Raw genomic sequence first — 20,694 nt, 5'->3', positions numbered from 1 at the left:
ATATTTCGTCCATATGTAATATTTATAAACATTTTACAAATATATATGTTATTGTATCATTGTTCACTATATAATATGGAAAGAATATTTTGACATTTGTGAATTGTTTTATCTTGGAAGTGTATTATGCAGAAGGGGTCAGCTGGTATAAAATTCGAGCTGCAACAGTTAATCGTTTCATTTAGTAATTGATTACTCAGCGATTATTCGATTAAATTAATCGGCAACTATTTTGATAATCGACTAATCGGTTAAAGTAACGTGAAAAAAAGTCAAAATACTCCGATTTCAGCTTCTTAAATATGAATATTTTCTGGTTTCTTTGCTCCACTATGACACTAAACCAAATATCTTTGGTGTTCGGGCAAACCAAAACCTCGTCTTGGAGTTTCTGTGAAACACGATCGTCGTTTTGCCGTTACCGCCGGACCACTGTGTTGCAGTGCGCGCGCTCGTGCGCGTGCTCGTGCTCGCCTACGTAGGCGGTGACTTCACGCTCGTCTCCTTCTCCAGTGCGGCTCCAGTGGCCGTCCGCTCCCGGGGAGGAGGATCGGATGTGCCGCCGACGAGACCAGAGCGCTGTCATCCGTTCGCCTCGCACGGGCTTTTAACGCGATGCTGACTCGTTGTTGTCTGTTTTTTTTGGAAGAGGAAGAAGACGAAGACTGCATGATTTCACGGCGGTGTTTGTAAAGAAGCCGCTGCATGTCTTTTTTCTTTTCTTCTTCCTCCTCCTCTCCTAATAAGCCGTGGTGCGTTCACTTGCTCTCATACTGCTGTGAAGGATGATGGTGATGATGATGATGATGGGCACACGGTTGATTACAGGAGGTAGGTTCTATTGTATCATCGTCAGCATAGATGATTAGAAGAGAGAGAGAGAAAAAACAACTGTGATGTACAAATTTCCTCTGGATTTAAGCAGACGCTGTGTGTGTGGTGGAGGTGGGGGGGTGGGCACCGGGTATAATTGGCCAAATGCAGTGGTGCATAGCTCGAGCCTATTGAAGAGTGTTTCACAGCCTCGTATTAAATATGTACCTGTTTGCACCGAATGCTAGGTTACAGCTGCCCCCCCCCCCCCATCATCATCATCATCATCATCATCTGTACATGTATCAGGGATCTGCTGCACAATTCCTTTGCTAAAGTGTGGCTCTGTATCCTTTGTAGCACTCTACCAAGGTGGCAGCGATGACGGAGGCAGCACGCGCCGCGATCACCATGTCCTCCTTCCATACAGACGACTAATGTTGAAATTGATGACTGTGGGATTCCTATAAATTGTCGGTAGTACAATGAACACCACTGTTACGCCGTCAGACCTGGTGGATGTGCCCAGACACCAGACCCTCAACGGCACCCTGGTCGCCCAGAGCCCGCCGGGCTGGGCCGTGATTCACACCGCCACCTTGACCTTTTGCTCCCTGCTCCTGGTCTTCATCTTCTGCCTGGGCTCCTACGGCAACCTGGTGGTGTTCCTGTCCTTTTTCGACCCGGCGTTCCGCAAGTTCCGCACCAACTTCGACTTCATGATCCTCAACCTGTCCTTCTGCGACCTGTTCATCTGCTGTGTGACGGCGCCCATGTTTGCGCTGGTGCTCTTCCTGGACGCGGGCGGGGGGGACGGCGTGTCCAAGAGCTTCTGCTTCGCCTTCCACCTGACCAGCTCGGGCTTCATCATCATGTCCCTGGAGACGGTGGCCGTCATTGCTCTGCACAGACTGCGCATGGTTCTGGGGCAGCAGCCCAACCGCACTGCCTCCTTCCCGCGCACGCTGGCGCTCACTGCCCTGCTGTGGACGTCCAGCTTCACCATGGCCGCCCTCCTTACCATGCAGGCGTTCCCACGTAGAGATGGACCCTGCCTGCCCCACTTTGGCCTGGGAGGCGGACACGCACGGGTCGTGTTGTACGTCTACCTGGCAGACTTTGCCTTTTGCGTGGCTGTGGTGTCAGTGTCCTATCTTACGATCGCTCAAACACTGAGGAAGAATGCACAAGTGAGGAAATGTCCCATCATCACAGTAGACGCCGCGTGCCCTCCGCCCCCACCACCTCTCATTGCAGCGGGCTTTGAGAGCATGCAGTGTGCCGTCCAGGGCCCCTCTCTGTACCGTAACCAGACTTACAACAAACTGCAGAACGTTCAGACGCACTCGTACGCCAACAGGGCCGGCCACCCTCTGGTTCCAGGTGCTGCCCAAGGAGCCACCTGCTGTCAGCTGGTGTCTACGGTCAACTTGGCCACAGTCAAAGACTCTAAGGCCGTCGTCACCTGCGTCGTCATAGTGTTCTCCGTGCTGCTCTGCTGCTTGCCAATGGGCGTCTCGCTGGCACAGGATGTTTTGTCGCCGGAAAGCAGCTCGGCACATTACCAGTTTGAGCTGTGCGGCTTTGTGCTCATTTTCCTCAAGTCGGGCATCAATCCCTTTGTGTACTCGCGCAACAGCGCAGGCCTCCGCCGCCGCGTGCTGTGCTGCGTTCAGTGGGCGGCGCTGGGCTTTCTCTGTTGCAAGCAAAAGACCCGTCTGCATGCGATGGGGAAGGGCAGCCTGGAAGTCAATCGCAATAAATCCTCCCATCACGAGACCAACTCGGCCTATGTGCTGTCGCCCAAGCCACAGAGGAGGCTCGTGGACCAGGCCTGCGGGCCCAGTCACTCCAAAGATTGCGCTGGTAGTCCACGGGCCACAGGTGCGCGCAAACCTCGCCCTCCGAGCACCTCTACACCCATCAACACCCGCATTGAGCCCTACTACAGCATATACAACAGCAGTCCCTCCGCAGGGCCCAGCACCCCCACCAGCCTGCAGCCGGTCAGCTCTCAGACATTTGCCTTTGCCAAGTCATATGTAGCCATGCACTACCACACTCACCAAGATGCACTGCAAGACTTCGAAAGCACCTCGGTGCACCAGATTCCAATTCCCTCTGTCTGATCAAAGAGCTGCCGGACACAAAGGTTTGAACAATCTCACCTTCGGCTCTAAATCAAATGGGAACACGGACGCTGCCCTGTCCGCTGTCACTGGAAGCAGTATTAATCTCTTTGTCTTTCTTTTACAGTGGAAGTACCCACCTCCATGTCAAGTTTTCTTGAGTGTGGGAACAATTACAGAACCAGTCATAAGCTTTGCCTTGAGAACTAAAACATGCAAGAGATTTTTGTGATGAAAGAGCTCTGAAAAAAAGCTACTTACTGTACAAATACTGCATTTTCAAATCAATCTGCCCCCGTGTTGCGCACGCATGTGCCATTATAACCCGAGACTGTGGTTGCTCATTGCGGCGAAGGACTGCAGTCGCCGGTTTCACCGCTGCCAACTCTCTGGCTGCAGTCGCTGAGCACCGACATCAGCTGCTGTAAGTATTGAGCCGCTGTGAAACCTGCACAAGGCCCACACATGGATGTTGACGGCATGTGGTTTGCACCTTGATGCTTCTTAAGAAAAAAAATGTATTTGTGAACCTCATATCACTTTTTAGAACAATAAATGTTTGGCAAGTGCAGCGGATCTGTGCTTTCACTGTTTTTTAACCAGCTGAAATGACATACTTTAATTTTAGATTAGTGTTCACATAGTAATTTTCTCTTCATGAGGTTGCAGATGAAGCTGGATAATTTCACAAACCGTCAGATCTGCAATTCCTCAACTAAAAATGGCTGAGATTGATTTTACGTAATTGCAGTAATTCAACACCTCCGTGTAAATATGACCTCAGCAGAGATTATTTTACAGTTCCAGTTGTTTTCTTTGCATTAATGGGAAAACATTTTTTCCACATGATTGTACTACACACTGCGTCAGCGCCCTCTGGTGGCAGTGTGGTTATTTCATAACAAGAAAATCACTAAATTAAAATTCTATTTTCTTAGTTTTCTACAATTATTGAGAAATATTTTTTTTTCCAAAATTTACTTATTTCAGTCAAGTGAAATATTTTTTCCCATGTGTGATAATTCAACACCATTAATGAGGTTTCATGTTTAAGTTTTATTTTCTTTCCTGCGAACGCATTGGTTTTTTTCTCATGATACAGCAGTGGTCAGGAGCAGAGTGTGCATTCTCATATTTGCACGCACACAGTACACATTCTGTACATCCTACAAACTGATATGAAAGTTACTCACTTAAATTGTCACTCGTCCTGTAAATAAACACCACAAATTCACACAGCTACATTAACATTTTCAGAACTTTTTTTTTTTTCCTTTCTCATATCTACAAGTACAAAGTGCCACAGTCAAACCACTACTCACTTCATATCTCACACACATGCACACGCAAATACAGACTTTAAAGACAATAAAACAACCATGAACATTGTTGATTCCCCTGATGCTTATGAATCCTGTGATTCATCGCTCATTTACTTGCAATTAACCAACACAAAGTGAAGCATACATTATTAAGGACAGTCAATAAATCCACTGCCTTGTGGAGTGAGCCGTTTTACTGTTCTTCACAAAGTTCAAGCTCGACTGCTGGATTAGGCTGAGACGTAGCATTGTTCGTTGCACGGATCAGGGAGTGGGCTGAGGCTTCGCTCCTGTGCTACATGAAGTCCAGCCTCAGGATCAAGTTTAACCCCTGGTGAACCTTGATTTTGGCTTTTAGCGCAGTGTCGTGGGCATCTCTCTTCCTCTACCAAATTGGGCTTCTCTGTGAGTGCACCTCTCTCTCTGTCCTCCCCTCGTCCTCCGTGCACCATCGCTGTCACACGATGTTGGTCAGTTTAGCTGGACAGTGACAGAAGTCCATGTTCATCAGCAGTGTCAAGAATCCTGCATATCACTGGAGACTCAACCTGGAGGGGGAGGAAAAAAAAAAAAAGAGATGCGAGTTAGCTGTTGACCTCCTGTGTGTATACAGCCAGTACAGCTAATTATCAGAAACTCTGATCTTTCTTGCCATTTAATGTTACATAATCTGAAAAAGTACTGGAAAGGCAGACTTGGAAATTCGCTTTGACAAACTAAAGTAGGGGGACAGCACTGTAGCTAAGGTTCAGTGTTAACCTAAGTGTTAGTATGTGTGTGTGTGTGTGTGTGCTTTTTTTACCCCCAGTGACTGTGACTCACTGGTTAATCGTGAACTCACCCCGAGGATGTACTGACAGGTCTGAGGCTCCAGCATATAGACGGTGACAGCATGGGGAGACTCAGACTCCTTACATCTGACACAGGAGAGAAATGAGACGAGTGAATCAACAACGAAACATTTGGGTAATGTCTTTGACTCATGTGTTAACTCAGGACAGTGACACTGAACTAGTGTTGTGGTCAGAACCCCCCCCCTCCCACCCTCCAATGACTGTTCACTCACTTGAGCTTGACAATGACCTGTCTGGGCTTCCCAGTCAAATCACACAAATCCCCGTGGCCATACAAGTGGGAAACCAACCTGTCACGGAACAGAGAAAATTAAAAGAGAGAAAGAGAGAAAAAATAAAAATATCAATTATCTAATTTTGCATCCAGGTTGGGATGCAGGAATTTGAATGACATACTTGACTTTCTGCAATCCATCATCTTTGAGCTGGTACGATCTGGCAACGTTCTTCTTGGCCCACTCGACGTGCTCCTCGGCGTTCCAGCTCCCCACCACCACAGTGTTCTTTCCTTGCTCTTTATCCTGGAGGAAAACCAAGGAACGTTTCCATCACTATGCAAGTGTAATCCACTGTACCCATCAATTACAAATCATTTGTAAACAAAATGTTCCAGCCAATTAGCAACAGGAGCATTTGTGCTCTTTTGTCTTGAATGCTTGTGCAGTAGATGCCGTAGATTCCACCTTGGCACTGCGCATGCATGAATGTGGGGGGTGGAGCTTGTGAAGGGAGGGGTCAACAGTGGTCAATGAGGTAAAATATCAACAGGTTTCTCCAGCGATCGTCCAGAATAGCTAACCCTTCCTTTAATTATGAAAATACGTGTTAGTTGAATCCCTGACACAGGCAGGTGTAACAGCTCATACTGGAAGTATAAGTGCCCTTACCTCATGGTACTGATGGACATGCCTTCCGTAACAAAATTCGTATTTCCACCAGCCAACTCCCTGAAACACACATTAAGATGATTATAATTCACTGAAGAGTTTATTCGACACCAATCAGGTGCTATGGATGAACACGCCTCACCCCATGCAGACAGTATGAGCCGCTGAGGAACTCCTTGATGAGCTGGTCATCGGTCAAACGAGAGATGTGAGTGGTGCCGACAGTGACCTGAGACTGCCCTCCGACTGTCATGGGTTTGTGAGTGGAGGTGAAGGCCTCTTCCCGCACTGGTGGCGCCGCCTCCTGTAACACGTCAAAGTGGTTGTCGGTACAATCACTATCCGTCCCCCCACCGTGATCTTTAAGTAAATCGCTCACCTCTTTGGTCTCGTAGGTGGCGCTGAAAGGCGGTTTAAGATGCTCCTCTTGCTCCTTGTCGAGCTGGGCGAGCCGCTGAGGTCGCAGGGGGGAGCCCGCCAGAGCCCGGCAGAAGATGGAGTTCACCGGGGAAGACTTGAACCTGCCCGGAATACATGACAAAGTTTGGAAACGTTGAGGTGTTTGCAGGAATCTCACCTGCTGGAAAATACATTTCAGCAGAACCCTTATCAAAAGGGATGTCTAATCTCAAAACAGCATTACAAAATTTCCAAAACAAGGGGTTTCAAGAATACTTCTAACAATGACTTGTTGCCCTTTGAGCACAATATTCACACATTGTCCTTTTGAGAGCCATACCTGTATTTTGGGTGAGCACAAAGCAGCGGTGTCAACACCACCACCTCATATTCGCAGGTTGTGACCTCGGCGACGGACAGGATCTCGTGCTTGGCCTCTGGATGGCACACGTACAGCACAGACGTGGAGCGAGGCTCGTTCTGTTTCAGCACGCAGGGAGTCCCGTTTCCCATCTCAAACGAGAAGTAGGGAGTGAGCTGACCCTCGATGTTCTTCGTGGGCACCTGGACACCGGCGGAAAGGGGGAAAAGGACAAGAGGCGACAGATGTGAGAACTGATAGCTCGCCTGGCAAATCTGGCTGGTTGTGGAAGTGTCATTATTTTTTATTTACTTCTGTTTCAGCTGTTGATTTGACATTTTCTACCTCTTCAACTTCATCTGAAAAAAATAAATCCCCAGCTTTAGAACAAGAAAAAGACTGATACACATAGTTACTTAAAATAACACAAACAAAATATATGACCAAATAACAATCACAAAGAAACTCACCTGTCTCTGTTGCCTGGCTCTTCTGTGCCAAATTGCCCAGGAAGTACTCTTGAACACTAATCTTCTGTGGAAACACACACTGTCACCTTCAGTCCATAATGTACCAAGCTTCTCATTCGTGATATCTGAAAGTTATTTTTTCCACCCACTCAAAACACTGACCTGACCAGTCTCCTTCTCTTCGTGATACTGTCGTATGTGCTTCCCATGACATACTTCATATGTCCAGTACGACTCTATCTGCAATGTTGGCAAGCAGAGCACAAATTAAGAAACTCCAACTCACCAAACATCCTCGACACTGCTGCAGTAAAGTTTTTAGTTATGCTTCGCTAACGTAACAGGAACTGCAAACTCCGAGCATAGTTTCGGTGTCTCAACCGAGAGAAGTAGGGAAATTACATGAACATAAGAAAAGAATTGTCTCACCCTGTAGGAGCAGCTGCTTCGTTTGAACAGTGGCTCCAGCAGGTCACCGGGCCCGGGCCCACTGTACTCCTTATCAGAATCCTGACAACAACAAGACACCAAACAAATGACAACACATGGCCTCAATGACAAATTTGTACCATGTGGGATCAATCTATTGGATTTTCTTTTTCAAAGCAAGTTCCTTTTGAAATCAGTATCAGTATTTAAATCTCAGTTTCATGTGTTCAAGATTGTTTCCTCTCTGAAACGACTGATACAGTCGGACTGGGGATGTGTTGGCAGCCTGTCTAATCTACTCAATCCATTTGCTCTATTCCATTGCAAATGTTACATCCACCATTTGTTATATCCCCAAATATCAGCAAAGCTGTTAAGCGCAGCGTCACTGTGAGATACTAATGACGACCAAAGGAACAAAGGGGCAGAGTTGAGTCCCATCGTAGTTAGTGACGTGACACGACATTAATAAGTGTGTGCACCTGAAGAGAATTGAGTGTGCCGGGAGCTTTTTCATTAACCCAGTGGGGTAAAGTCGAGCTGCTCCGTCTCACACGCGTTATTTGTTTCAGAAGCAATAAAAAAAAAGAGTTCATATCATAAAGCTGTGTCCTCTGTGAAGGGACGGCGGCTCCTCGTCCAATCACAGTCCCCGGGCCAGGCGTTCAGTTGGGCGTCCGGGTCCATTCACAGACACTTCTAACAAAACAGTCGAGTGACACACATCCGTCCTGCTGCTCACCTCCTCCCCGGCGGTCAGCGAGGGCAGCAGGCACTTGTACTTCTCCATCTCCGTCGTCGTCATGATGACGAAGTCGTCTTCGCTGTACAGTGCACCGGAAGTTGGCTGAAATCCACAGACACACGTGCGTTAATGACTAACCGACACGTCGGGCTGTGACAGGAAGGACAGTGACTCTGGACGGCCGCGCCGGGCACTTAAACGAGGAGACGTACCAGCGAGAACTCGGCGTCCGGCCAGATGATCTTGAAAGGGACTTCGTCCGTGTAGGACGGGTGCCCGCCTCTGTTCGCCGAGACGCCGCCGCAGACCCCCAGCAGCCCCCCGACGACCACGAAGAGCAGCCCGGCCGTCATCTCTCCCGTCCGGCCGGCGGAGCTCCTCAGCGCCGCCCGCTCCTCATGCAAGACAACAGCGCACCTCGGCCCGCGGGGTGAAGGGGAAACGCTGCCACAGAGTCCGAGAGGAGGTCTGTCCGGTTTGACAGATGAAAGGTAAGACACTTGTGCGAGGCGGATGTCCGCGCTGCACAAAACACAGGAAGTGACTCCCTCGCTTGCCACGTCGAGTTCCGCCCTCTGCGTCGGGCTGAAATAACAGCAGTGCCCCCTGGTGGTCGCACGAGATATCGACGTGTGAAGAGAGGGGGAAAACACGTTTGAGTCTCTGACATGTATGGCTGATGTATTTTTGTTTGCTTGTTTGCTATGCCATTTTCTTTGGCATACTATGCCAATACACTGCAGCCTCAAGCTGTTGCAGAAACTGGCACAATATTGAAGTACTTCCAGTGTTTGCATTTTGTACCTCTACTTCTCAACGTTTCACAGCAATATATTAGACATTTCTTTCGACAATTTTTGTCAAAAATTGCATTAGATTTCAAATCAAGAATGGGATAACACATCTTCGAAATGCTTACACCGAGATTTCCCCCAAAGAATTGTATATAATATAAATGATACTCTTTTTCTCACTCAGTATCAGTAATGTAGATTTCAATGACAGTTTATCATTGGCTACTTTATTGTGCAGGCTGTAATACTTAAATACTAAAATCTTTGCAACGTCACTGACACATTCACATGTTGACTACAGCTTTTGTAGTTTTAACATCCAATCATGGTTCAAATCTGAATTTTTTATTTATTTTTTAATTCCAACAAAGACCCCAGAAATATCCACAAAAAACAGATATGTCAAACTCAATTTTGGGAGAATATGTTTAACATTTGTGATGATCAGAGGCTGTTTTTTTTCGACCATAAAGCTAAAATGGTAGACATTCATGTTGAGATGATAAAAGGTTGAAGTAAATACAGTAATATATCTTTAATAAAGGCCTTATGCAAATATGTGGGGAATTTGAGCGGTAGGGTATTCCATGGTTGAGGAGAGAGATGAAACTTCATTTATCGCTTTCATTTTCTGGTTTTATGATCTGGAATGATGCATATTAATCCATGCATACTCACAGATAGACAGAGTCTATATATTTGTTGTCCAAGACCTGATGTCCAAAAGGCTTTATATAAGTCATGTGTCCTATAAAAAAAAGACAATCAATGATATAAACATGCTTGTATCTGAAATCCTTTGATCAGCAAACGTTCTTCTGTTGTATACTGTTTCCACACTCACGCTCCACTAAACCACATTATCTTGTGGTGAGAGCAGTACTCATGAAGCTGTTGGTGAATGCGGACCACGGCTCGCCTGAGGCATTCGGCTCCTGTTGAGTTTAAATGCTTGAGAAAGGTTTCCAGATTAAAAAGGCACAAAGTAAAGTCCGCTTCCCTCAACTCTGCCTCCCAGTGGGTGGATAGAGCAGTTTTCATTGTGTCAGTGTGCATGCGAATACACAGAACTAATGTTGATAGGGTGCGTCACAATTATTTGATAAGGACTCCATGCAGAATTTAAGATGAAATGTCAGCAGTATGATGACAGAGACTATAACAGATTTACTGAGCATTGCCTGGATACTATGTCGGTTGACTCATATGGAAGCAATGAAGAGAGCAGCTCTGCGCCAAGGTGCGGTGTCCTTACTCTTTCATCCTCTGACCCTGTTGATTCAGCACTGCTATGTGCTGAAGGACAATAAATAATCTCCTCCCCGCCTGAACCGTTCACATGGAAACAAAATTTAAAACATAGACCTTGAAAATATGGGGTGCTGCATTTCACTCCCAGGGATGAATGTGGAGAGTTCCTTGGACTGATGGAAACATGGGGCGTAAAAACTGGAGACAGGCATTTGTTTTCCCACCTGTTGGTGGAGCTGTTGGTGTAAGAATGTTAAGTATAGCACGGCATCGGGCAGAAAGGAGAGAGATTGTAACAGAGATTTTGAGACAAAGAGTGAGAGGATAAGAAGGAGAGAGGGACATGGAGGAACAGGGAGGGATACAAGCAAGAGAACATCCCACTACATCATCCACCCTCTACCACCACTGCCCTCCACTTTCATCACTTGAACATTCAGCTTCTACTCACACCTAACTACATGTACATGCTACATATGGATGTGAATATTCATGTATTAACAACACAACTGTGTGTGTGTGTGTGTGTGTGTGTGTGTGTGTGTGTGTGTGTGTGTGTGTGTGTGTGTGTGTGTGTGTGTGTGTGTGTGTGTGTGTGTGTGTGTGTGTGTGTGTGTGTGTGTGTGTGTGTGTGTGTGTGTGTGTGTGTGTGTGTGTGTAGATTGATAGAATACATTTTGTTTCAATGGTTACATGTTATTCTGCCATTGAGATATATTTCAACAGGGTTATCACTATATTTTCTTGTTAATTCTTTGTTTATTAGATAAACAACAGAGGTGGCATCTAAAACTAATAGTGTCCAGATTCATTCACACCTTTGAAACAGTGGTCCGGGCAAAAAATGACTTGCCAATAACTCAAGGTTCACTTACTAGTTTATTTTCTGGTGCTTTCAACCACACCTCAGTCAATTAATGTACTTTGCTCAATTGTTGTTGTTTTTTTTTTTAAGTTGCCATGAAAACTAGTCTAACTTTCGATGAGACAGTGAGATGTGGTGAGGTATTGATAAAGTTAACCATAACAACAACATTTGGGGAAATGGTGTACACTTATTCACATTCTTGATGAGACTTAAAGGAGAACATAAATGCAACTTCCATGACTGTATAGTAAATTTGACACTTTATAAACGTTAACGAAAACTAAGCCAGTTATCTCAGCTCAACATTAGGACTGAAAAGGGTGGGGAAGTCAACCTGACCTGTTTAACAGCAAATTCCTGTTTTATTCTGAACAAATGAAATATGCAGCCTCAGAGGAAAGGTTGAAAGTTAGGTTTGCCCATGTTTATGCTAAGCTAACTGGCTGCTAACTCCACCTTCACATTTAGGTTCACATGAGAGTGTAATCAATGTTCTCATCTAACTCTTGGCAAGAAAGTGAATAACTGTGTATTTTCCAAAATGTCAAACTTTTCCAATTTAACAGATTTGTCACATTATATACATTTAAGAACACATACTGATCACATACTTCATGAAAAAAATAAGAGACAAATTGTACTCACCATTGCATATTATCCAATGGACAGTTTTCCCTATTTTTTGTATGAAATGTCCTTCACAGCAGCAGCAGTGAATATCTCAAAAGCATAATTGAGATACAACCAGCCGAGGAGGGTCAAAACATCTTCAGTGACTCCTCCTCGGTGGTTGTGCATGGACTTATCCGGAGCCTGACAGGCACAAACTTAACTGAACTCACCACTTTGAAACGAGCATTTTCATATATTTCACTGCCGTCCATCGGGCAAACTCGATTTGCATAGCTGCCTTCCTGCTCACTCTTACCTAATGCATAATTGATACAACTGTCATCTCCCCAACCATAATAACATTATTCCAAAGGGAGCAGAGAGAAATGAATTTTGGCATTTGAAGGTCCCGAGCAAGATTAAGATTTCTCAAGAGCTGAAGCCCCAAAATATCCATTGAATATGTCAGATGTCAGATCAATATTGTCACTTTAGCTGCTCTTTCCTAATCACAGTCAGTATTGATTTGCATGAAGCAGAACTACACGTTGGATTTGTTTTGTAATTTATACAGGTGTCCCTTACTAAAAGTGTTTTTTCCCCTGATGTGTCCGTTCACACTATAGAGAATGTCTGATGAAATTAATTATTGTTCATTGCAGTGTTTATATTAATGCTGCACACTTGATAACTTATGACATCATAACTTTTTATGCTGCATGTACTGCATCGCACAGACTACAATTGTGTGATTTTTCTTTGGAGTGATGAGCTGATTTTTTACCATTTTGAATAAAGTCGAACAAAAAGGTAGGTGTGTTGGACAGCTTATGGACAGAAGTGTCAGAAAATGTGGTTTGCTTCCTAATGTGCATTTATGAAATGTGCAAACTCAGCTAATTGCGTCTGCTCTGCATGTACAGTGGGCTACACAGTTGTCACTGACACACCTGTTGTGTTTTAATCAAACGGTAGGCTAAACAACTCCTGTGAGAGGCCGCTACATGAGGAAATGCTGCAAAGAAGCAAAAACAACAAGTCGGCGAGAAATGAAAGAAATGCATTTGACCATGCTGGTGGATCCGAGCGCTGCTCTCCACATCCCTGCAGAGAAGGTAATGAGAGAGTGTTTTTGTTTGGATGGATCTGGATAGGATCCAGATATGCACAGAGCTGGTCCTTGCTACATTTGCCTGTGACTGAGGCTCAGCTCTGACATGAGAAAATCAGAGAGGGGTCAGGTGAGGCAGAACATCTCTGAATGCACTGAAATGGCAAAGTGACAACGTTTGACTATAAATATATAAAGTTTAAATCTGGTGTCAAATATTGACTTTGTATCAATCAAATGTTGTGGTTACAATACTTCTAGTTGGGTCTTTGACTCTATTCTTCCACGCTTGTTCTTGGTTATTTGGGTATGATATTTTCATATACACCCATGGTGTTACTTCCAGAGAGCGTCCAACTTGGGTAAACCTCCAACTACAGCTTCATCACAACTAAAGCAGCCCATCTGACCATGACCATTCTCCAAGGTGACCTTGGATGTTTATGTAAATAACGTTTGCACTGTCTGAAGCCTTTTTGGAGCGTCTTGATCTTGCCGTGCTCAAACACAAAAGTGAGTGGAACCCCAGCAGTACGTTTTGTCTATAAGCAAGAACAGAAATTGGGTTAACGACTAGAAAGTGCACCATAAGAAGTGTGCATAAGCTAGAAGAGCTTAAGGAAAGCTGGGGAGATTTCGAGAGTGAAAGTCATTTTGTGTTTATCCACAGTTGGGAGTGAATGCCCCGAATTCTGCAAGGTGAGGAAGAGAGCATTAGACTGACTGGACGCAGAATACTCTGTGGATATTTGATCAATATGAGTTAGTACTTGAGCAGTTAAAAAAAAAAAAGTGCAGGAAAATCTGATCAGAATTAGACAGTAACCAGATTGGTTGCCCATTCTGCCTGGAATCTTAAAAACAAAACACACAGGTGATGTTCCACTATTACCTGTTATTGCATGTTCACATTTGCTAAAAAAAGTCCCAATATCTAAAATGTCCATGTTTCTCCAAACAAATAACACCTGTGAAATACTGAATGCAAGGTACTGTATCTTTTTTTCTGTTTCCTGTCACTGAACACACCTAAGAAAGATCATTTCTATTGTCCACAACAACCCACAATTATTTGCTATTTGCAGAGAAAATAAATATATATAATTTTCATTGTGCAGATGACAAGTATAGTATGTACAGAGTCATTTAAATTTCAGTCGCTGCTCTGGCGATACATGTGCAAAGAAACCCTACAGTATCCATCACCATTTGAATGCAGTTGCAAGATCTCATTGGCACCAGTTTGGACCACAGATGGGTTTAGTTGGCTGGTATACGTGAGAGATGAAGGCTTCTTCCATTTCATGTTTGGGTACACCGTCTACCACTTAGCTGATGTGTCCATCATCTGCTACATCAGACTGACAGCTGACAACTGGGAGAAAACAGTCAAAGGCAACAGTTTGATCTAAAAAATTTAACCTTCAGATGCATTAGTATGGAGTATTCAAGATAATGAGGTTTTCATAAAAATTAAAAATAAACAAGCTACAACTAAATATATTCATACGGAATATTACCAGAGCTCTAGTGAGAATGTGAAGGTTATAATGTCATGTTATGAATATGATTGGACAATACAAGTCAGCTGAGCCAGTGGTTGTAAAGCACGAATGAAACAACTGATGCCAATGACCTAATGCCTAACCCTAACCCAATTGTTTTTTCATGTAACATAACACACATATAGAAGCAGCCAGAAAAACGAAGCTTTAGCTACATTGAAAGCCAGTGCATATATGTAATTTCATTAATATGTGCTATAAATATCTTAAAGTGTATTCATACAACTTTAACTGTGTGAATCAGGACTCAACGAATTTGATACTGAGCACGAGGCCACTGCAGGCAATACTCTTTTTTGATGTTTAATAGATATTTTTTAACTACGAACTCAACTGGAGCACCTGATGTAGCTCTATCGGATGGTTTGCTTTTGTATGCATGTCAGAAAAAAGCTGATCATTGCACTTAGTATACAGCGCATTCTCCTCTATTACACTTGTTCTTTAAATCTACTGCCTGTGCAAGTGAAGGCAGGGACTCTAATTGGTTCTAAATTGATATTCATATCTTGCCAATCAATACGAAAAAATAGGCCTGTTTCCATAATGCATGTCACTCTGTAAGTTATCCAGGTGTATTTTGCCTCAAAGTCTTACACAGTCTTGTACATGTCTTCTTCTTTCTGAATCACCATATGGATAGTTTAATTACTTCCTTGTCTGATCCACACTTGAACATGAAAACACAGAAACGTAATGTTTCATTTTCACTTAGTGTTGCCGCTGCAATGCTGTTTTCAGTTCATTTTCATTCAACACTGCAGCTCTCTCCTTTCAGCCTGCAAAGTTTGCCCGGACTTCATATCCCTGACATTAGTTTGCCTGCAGGTAAACTATTTAGTAAACAATGTATGGTGTTAACGCTCAGATGAAAAAGACATGCTGAAATTATATTGGCAGGTTGGTATCACACGGCCTCTCCAAATGGCACCCAGAAATCTGACCTTTTCATGATCCCAGCGCTGTCAGAAGATGACCTTTGTGCACAGCATCACCTAGTCAGTGTGTATGAGTCTTTAGACAGGGCACAAGCTGTGCCTTTTAAAAATCACTTGTCGAGAGCAACTTTGTGAGCGAAATAATAAAAAACAAAACAGCAATTTCATTTTCCATTATGTTAGTTTTGAACATGTTGCTGCTACTAGAAGGTATTCAGTTCCCACAAGTCTTGTTTGTCAGACAATGACTTTGTGTCTTGAGTTGTGGCTCAAATCACTGAAGAAAAAATAAATAAAAAAGAAGAATGATTCATCGACATATTTACCCCCAGTCCTTTAGCATTGATGGAGGCAGTGAATGAATCTCTAGTGTATAAAAGAAAATTCAATTCAAACACCCACATGAAATCTGTTAATGTTTTTTTCAGGACATTCTCACACCTCTTTTTTCTTTTTCTTTCGGGGAGTTGAGAAACTTAGTGAATCAATAAACTTCTGTTATAGTTCTCGATTTGTGGGTGTAACCTGAGGGAATTGCGGAAGGAGGAGGTGGAGGAGGAGAGGTTTGAGAACGGGCAGCTTGGCTTGCCTGGTGGGTCAAGGTGAGTCTGTTAGCCTGATGGCTTGTTCACGCTGCAGATGTCACCTGGTCATTATTCTGAGGCAGCCATCTGCCGGTTGGTCCTGCAGGACCTGGCCACTCAGTCTTCTGGGCCCGGTGTGACTGGCAGGATCCATGCAGCTTTCTCTCTTCTATTCGGACCTGCTACGCCACCTGCCTCCAGCCAAAATGCCAGGTTGGTCGGGGCCAGAGGGAAGCCAGAGGACACACACAGAGAAACAAAAAGGTAAGCTTTGAACTCTTTGCCACAATGTAAACTGGAATAAATGAATGATGTATCCACATTTTCTACCTGGGCTCCCCTCACAGCTGACTGCTTGGGTTCTCACCCTCGGCTCTGCTGGGATGCGGAGTTACACTGCCCAAGTTATCAGCTCGCCAGGTAGCACTTGTCTGCGTTTTCCCTTAAAAGTGCTCAACGTGATTATCCCATTTCTTAAAATTATCCAGAGAATCCTCTGGTATTAAAGGTAATGATGTGTGTCGTCACTTCTCAAAGCTAATCCTCTGCCCCTAAATCTTCCAGAATGTGTCTCCTGGCGAGTAGTTATCTTGAGTCTTACTTTAAGACACACTTACTGATGCCCTCCGTCAAGGTGTTGGATTCTGTTTTTGGCTTGATAGCGTTTTAAGTTAACCCCGCTGGCTCATTAGAATAAGAACTGATATCTGACTAGAGGAAAGGAATTAGATTCTTCAGCGTAGATTAACCGCATGTAGTTTTCATTTGTTGTCCACAGGCCATGGTTACACAGATGAATGGGTTCACTCCACAAACATGAACTATTTATGCTTCAACAGACCAGATACCAGGAGTAAATTTATGAGCTGTAGAGGAGCTGAACTGCAGAAGAGGCCGGCTAGCTGTTTCCCTGCCTGCTTTCAGTTTTTAAACTGAACTAATGTAAGATAAGCTAACATAGCTGCCTCTTGACTCACATATATCAGAGTGGTAATAATCTCATCTATGAGTACATTTTCCAAATTAAAAAAAAGAATTAATCATTTACGCCTAACATGGTATATGAAGGATATAAAGAAAAGAAACATACTAATTCGATTTTGAATTCAGATTTTTTTACTAAAATGCACATGCTACTCCAATATTTGTGATTATTAAGTATTATCGACAATAAAGGATCTCACAATTAGCTTGCAGTCATTTATTTCACTTAGTTCTCACAGCAGAAGAAGATGTATTTGTCTACAGCTTTTAGGAGTTACTATTTGATATTAAAATGAATGTTTTTAAAAATATGCTTTCTCCTTGACCCGTTTCTCTCTGACAGTGAACCTTGTTGAGAACAGGAGAAAGTCGCTCCCGCTGACAGCAGGGACTGTTTGAGGACACATTTAAAGGATAACCAATCAGGTAAAACCCATAAACACACTCTTCTTCTGCCTGCCAGAAATGTCCAGGAGGCTTTCAATTTTTTATCATCTCCTCACTTTCATCATTTTTGTTAACCGCACACACTCACACCAATACACACACCTCACACACCTTTGATCTTGTATCCTCTGTGATTCTGATATTTCCTTGACCCAGTTTGAACTCAGGACCTGCACTAATGTCCGAGGCATGAACGACTGCGTGGGCAATCTGCCGCTCCCTTTCCTTCTGTTGTTTTTTCTGGATCAATTATGCTGTTGTTCTGGTCCACCAGAACTTGCGGCTTGGCTGTGTTTCCAGCCCCTGATATAGAAAGGAGAACCGTGTTTGTGGGAGGCCCACCCTCTAACCTGCCTGTACCCCTGGCAGCCAGAATGGGCCAGCTGGTACTGTCAGCGATCCTGACAGATGACCCGCTGAGCGGATACTTTTAGCTCATGATTCACCCGCCATTATGCAAAAGTACAGTGCAATTTACAATGTACTGAAACAAAGCCTTCTTTTGTTACAGTAGCGCCCATAAAATGTATTCCGTATAATTCTGGTCCACTTGAAAACTCTATGCCATAAAGAGCCATTTTCACCATCTCTGTTTTGTCGTTTGAAGATCTATTTTCTTATTCTTGAGCATAACATCCTATTTTATAAGATACTGCTCATGTGCAATGAGTTGGGCAGGACATTTTCTTCAGCTATGAATGGTAAACACCACGTATGAAAGCCTGAGTGAAAAAGAAAAAGTGCCCATTTTCAACATAATTTTCAGTTCAGCAATCATGTCGCAAGAAATCTATTTCTGAAGAGGAAGAGATCAAATTACTGCAGGCAGTAGCCACAGTCACAAGTCATGTTGTGTTTTATTTCAGAGGACAACTACCTCTTCATTTCCTGAAAACAGTCTTCTCCTTTGCCCTCTTACAGTAAGTTTTGGCTATCTCTGTTACACTTGCCACCCACACGGATAACCCACATGGCTGGTTGGCATAGTGCTTCCATTCTGAAGGCAGTTAAGAGGCATTATGGGAAAATGCAATGTTAAGGTTAATAAAAAGAGAGAAAAAAATAAATGGTAATTTAACACATGCAATGCACACTGCAGAATGCAGACTGGTTAGCTCACATACTGCAGCAGTTTGTGAGCTAATAAACTTTGAGTCAATAAGAGAATAAAATGGTTCCTCCGTTGAGTTCACACTCCCTAACACAGATTTCTTCAGATATTTACAATTGAGGAAATTCTTAACTAAACATGAAGAATGGAATAAAGTCTTGGAACACACTCCAATTGAACAATTCTTATTACAATTACGAGAGGGGAATGGAGAAACAAAAGTTATAGGGCATTTTTATCAAATATTTATATAGGCTTAAATTCAAATAACACATCGAAGATAAAGGAGAGATGGGAAGACATTAGCATGGAAGCTCACACAGTAACTAATTCCAATATGTGGAGGGAATTCAAATGGAAGGTCATCATTCGATTTTTTCATATTCCAGCAATAGTATCCAAAATGGGCACAGCACACTGAAAAAAGTGCCGGAGAAATTGTGGCTCACACATTGGCAATCATATCCATATATTTTGGACATGCCCCAAATTAACATCTTTTTGGAAAGAGATCTTTGAGGCCCTACAAGAAGTTTTCCACCAAAATGTCACAATTTTGTTCCAATATTAGCCATACTCTGTGTGTGTGTGTGTGTGTGTGTGTGTGTGTGTGTGTGTGTGTGTGTGTGTGTGTGTGTGTGTGTGTGTGTGTGTGTGTGTGTGTGTGTGTGTGTGTGTGTGTGTGTGTGTGTGTGTGTGTGTGTGTGTGTGTGTGTGTGTGTGTGAGAGATGTATTTCTGTGGTGGGGAGATTATGGACTGGTAGGTGAGTTACATTTAGCATGAACATGATAATAGTGGTGTGTCTAACATTTAGATTTATGTTAGACACACCTCTATTATGGGTTGGTGCAACATGTGTATTTCATTTATTTTATGAAATATGAACAGAGATCAGAATGAGTACAGATTGAATTTGAAACTGCACAAATAGGAATTTATCAAGCTTCCACTGAGCAGTTGCATTTACAATTTTCCGGATGAAGCAATTTGAAATTGAAAAACAATACTTGAAATTCACTGTGGCTATTTGTCAACGATTACTGATCATTTCCCAATTCATATTCAAATGTCTTCGATTCAGACTTTGCTCTAAGCGCCTGAACATCTGGAGGGAACTTTTGTTCCTTGAGTGACTGGAAGCCAGCTGCCTCCTCCGCGGCTGCCAACAGTGGTCTGACACTCTTCACTTAGCCAACTGCGAGCCATGTGGCACTGTGCCTCTCATCTCCTCAGCCACTGAGCAAGTCTTCTTTACACTTGGTGAAAGGGAAGCAAATTGTGGCTTACAGCTGCTAATGAAGGGGTGAACAAAGCACTCACATGGGTTTTTTGCATTGTATGTAAAAGTATATAACTTGTTTGGCACTTTTGGACAATAATGTAAAGATACTGCTACAGTGGAAACTTTTTCACAATGTGAAGAGAATGATGGGATGATAGGATGATCATTGGGTGATGGAGATGAGTGAGGCAGAAACGCCACATGGCTTGACGATGGCTAAGTGACGTCGGCTCACAGTTGGCAAACTGAAGCCAAGAAGGTGACGAAGGCAGAAGCTGAGTGCAGCTTCTGGCTGCAGAGACCTAGGAATTAAATCTCTTTGTAATAGCCTACTGGGTTCTGAGTGATGCAAAGTAAACTCATATAACACATGACTAAAGGGGACATAATACAGGACCCAAACCCCCCACTTTAAGACCTTTTTTGAGTTTTTACCTTGATCCTTTACTTACTTAGCAGACACAGTGGATACAACCTAATTGCAACCACAACGTATTAAGGTTGAGGAAAGGCATTTTTAATAATTAAGTATTTATTAGAGAGTGACAGAAGTGCCCTGGTGATGAATATAGGTTGTCAGAGATTCATCACTGTTCTTTGGAAACTGAAGGTTTTTTAACCACTATTTTCGGTTGTTTTTTTATACACATTTTGCTTGGAAAGTTGGCATACATTAAAAAAAATCACCAAATAAAATATTTACACAAAATGTGAGATTACTTTAGTAAACCCATAG

At 43.5% G+C, this 20,694-nt stretch overlaps 2 protein-coding genes across 4 annotated transcripts; one reads left to right on the top strand and one right to left on the bottom strand.

Moving 5' to 3' along the window:
- The first annotated feature begins 414 nt into the window (after positions 1 to 414).
- gpr75 (G protein-coupled receptor 75) lies at positions 415 to 3,513 on the top strand. 2 transcript variants are annotated; one of them, XM_035606166.2, is made up of 3 exons: positions 415 to 831; positions 1,174 to 2,965; positions 3,070 to 3,513. In XM_035606166.2, exon 2 carries the CDS (start codon positions 1,299 to 1,301, stop codon positions 2,940 to 2,942), a length of 1,644 nt encoding a protein of 547 aa, XP_035462059.2. In that variant the 5' UTR covers positions 415 to 831; positions 1,174 to 1,298; the 3' UTR covers positions 2,943 to 2,965; positions 3,070 to 3,513. The 2 variants fall into 2 exon arrangements, with proteins under 2 accessions (XP_035462059.2, XP_035462060.2); XM_035606167.2 differs by having other exon boundaries at positions 415 to 752; positions 1,174 to 3,513.
- Positions 3,514 to 3,978: 465 nt separating this feature from the next.
- Positions 3,979 to 8,958, bottom strand: erlec1 (endoplasmic reticulum lectin 1). 2 transcript variants are annotated; one of them, XM_035606164.2, is made up of 14 exons: positions 8,622 to 8,958; positions 8,407 to 8,511; positions 7,665 to 7,745; positions 7,398 to 7,475; positions 7,236 to 7,296; positions 7,078 to 7,124; positions 6,745 to 6,968; positions 6,385 to 6,526; positions 6,148 to 6,309; positions 6,006 to 6,065; positions 5,515 to 5,639; positions 5,331 to 5,408; positions 5,106 to 5,181; positions 3,979 to 4,812 (listed from the first exon to the last, which is right to left on the bottom strand). In XM_035606164.2, the coding sequence occupies exons 1-14, from the start codon at positions 8,760 to 8,762 to the stop codon at positions 4,741 to 4,743; spliced, it is 1,452 nt and encodes a 483-aa protein (XP_035462057.2). In that variant the 5' UTR covers positions 8,763 to 8,958; the 3' UTR covers positions 3,979 to 4,740. The 2 variants fall into 2 exon arrangements, with proteins under 2 accessions (XP_035462057.2, XP_035462056.2); XM_035606163.2 differs by having other exon boundaries at positions 7,236 to 7,299; positions 8,622 to 8,957.
- Between the last annotated feature and the right edge of the window lie 11,736 nt (positions 8,959 to 20,694).

The sequence above is a fragment of the Scophthalmus maximus genome, chromosome 10 (assembly GCF_022379125.1).
Source record: "Scophthalmus maximus strain ysfricsl-2021 chromosome 10, ASM2237912v1, whole genome shotgun sequence".
Classification (NCBI taxonomy): domain Eukaryota; kingdom Metazoa; phylum Chordata; class Actinopteri; order Pleuronectiformes; family Scophthalmidae; genus Scophthalmus; species Scophthalmus maximus.
Note: the sequence above shows the minus strand (reverse complement) of the source record. Positions and strands in the feature narration are given on the sequence as shown.

Excerpts from the sequence above, each read along its gene's own strand:
- gpr75 (XM_035606167.2), top strand. The coding sequence starts at position 1,299 with ATGAACACCACTGTTACGCCGTCAGACCTGGTGGATGTGCCCAGACAC.
- erlec1 (XM_035606163.2), bottom strand. The coding sequence starts at position 8,762 with ATGACGGCCGGGCTGCTCTTCGTGGTCGTCGGGGGGCTGCTGGGGGTC. Across the intron at positions 6,527-6,744 it reads TGTGCTCACCCAAAATACAG|GTTCAAGTCTTCCCCGGTGA; the intron begins GTATGGCTCTCA and ends TATTCCGGGCAG. Across the intron at positions 4,813-5,105 it reads CCTGTCAGTACATCCTCGGG|GTTGAGTCTCCAGTGATATG; the intron begins GTGAGTTCACGA and ends CTCCCCCTCCAG.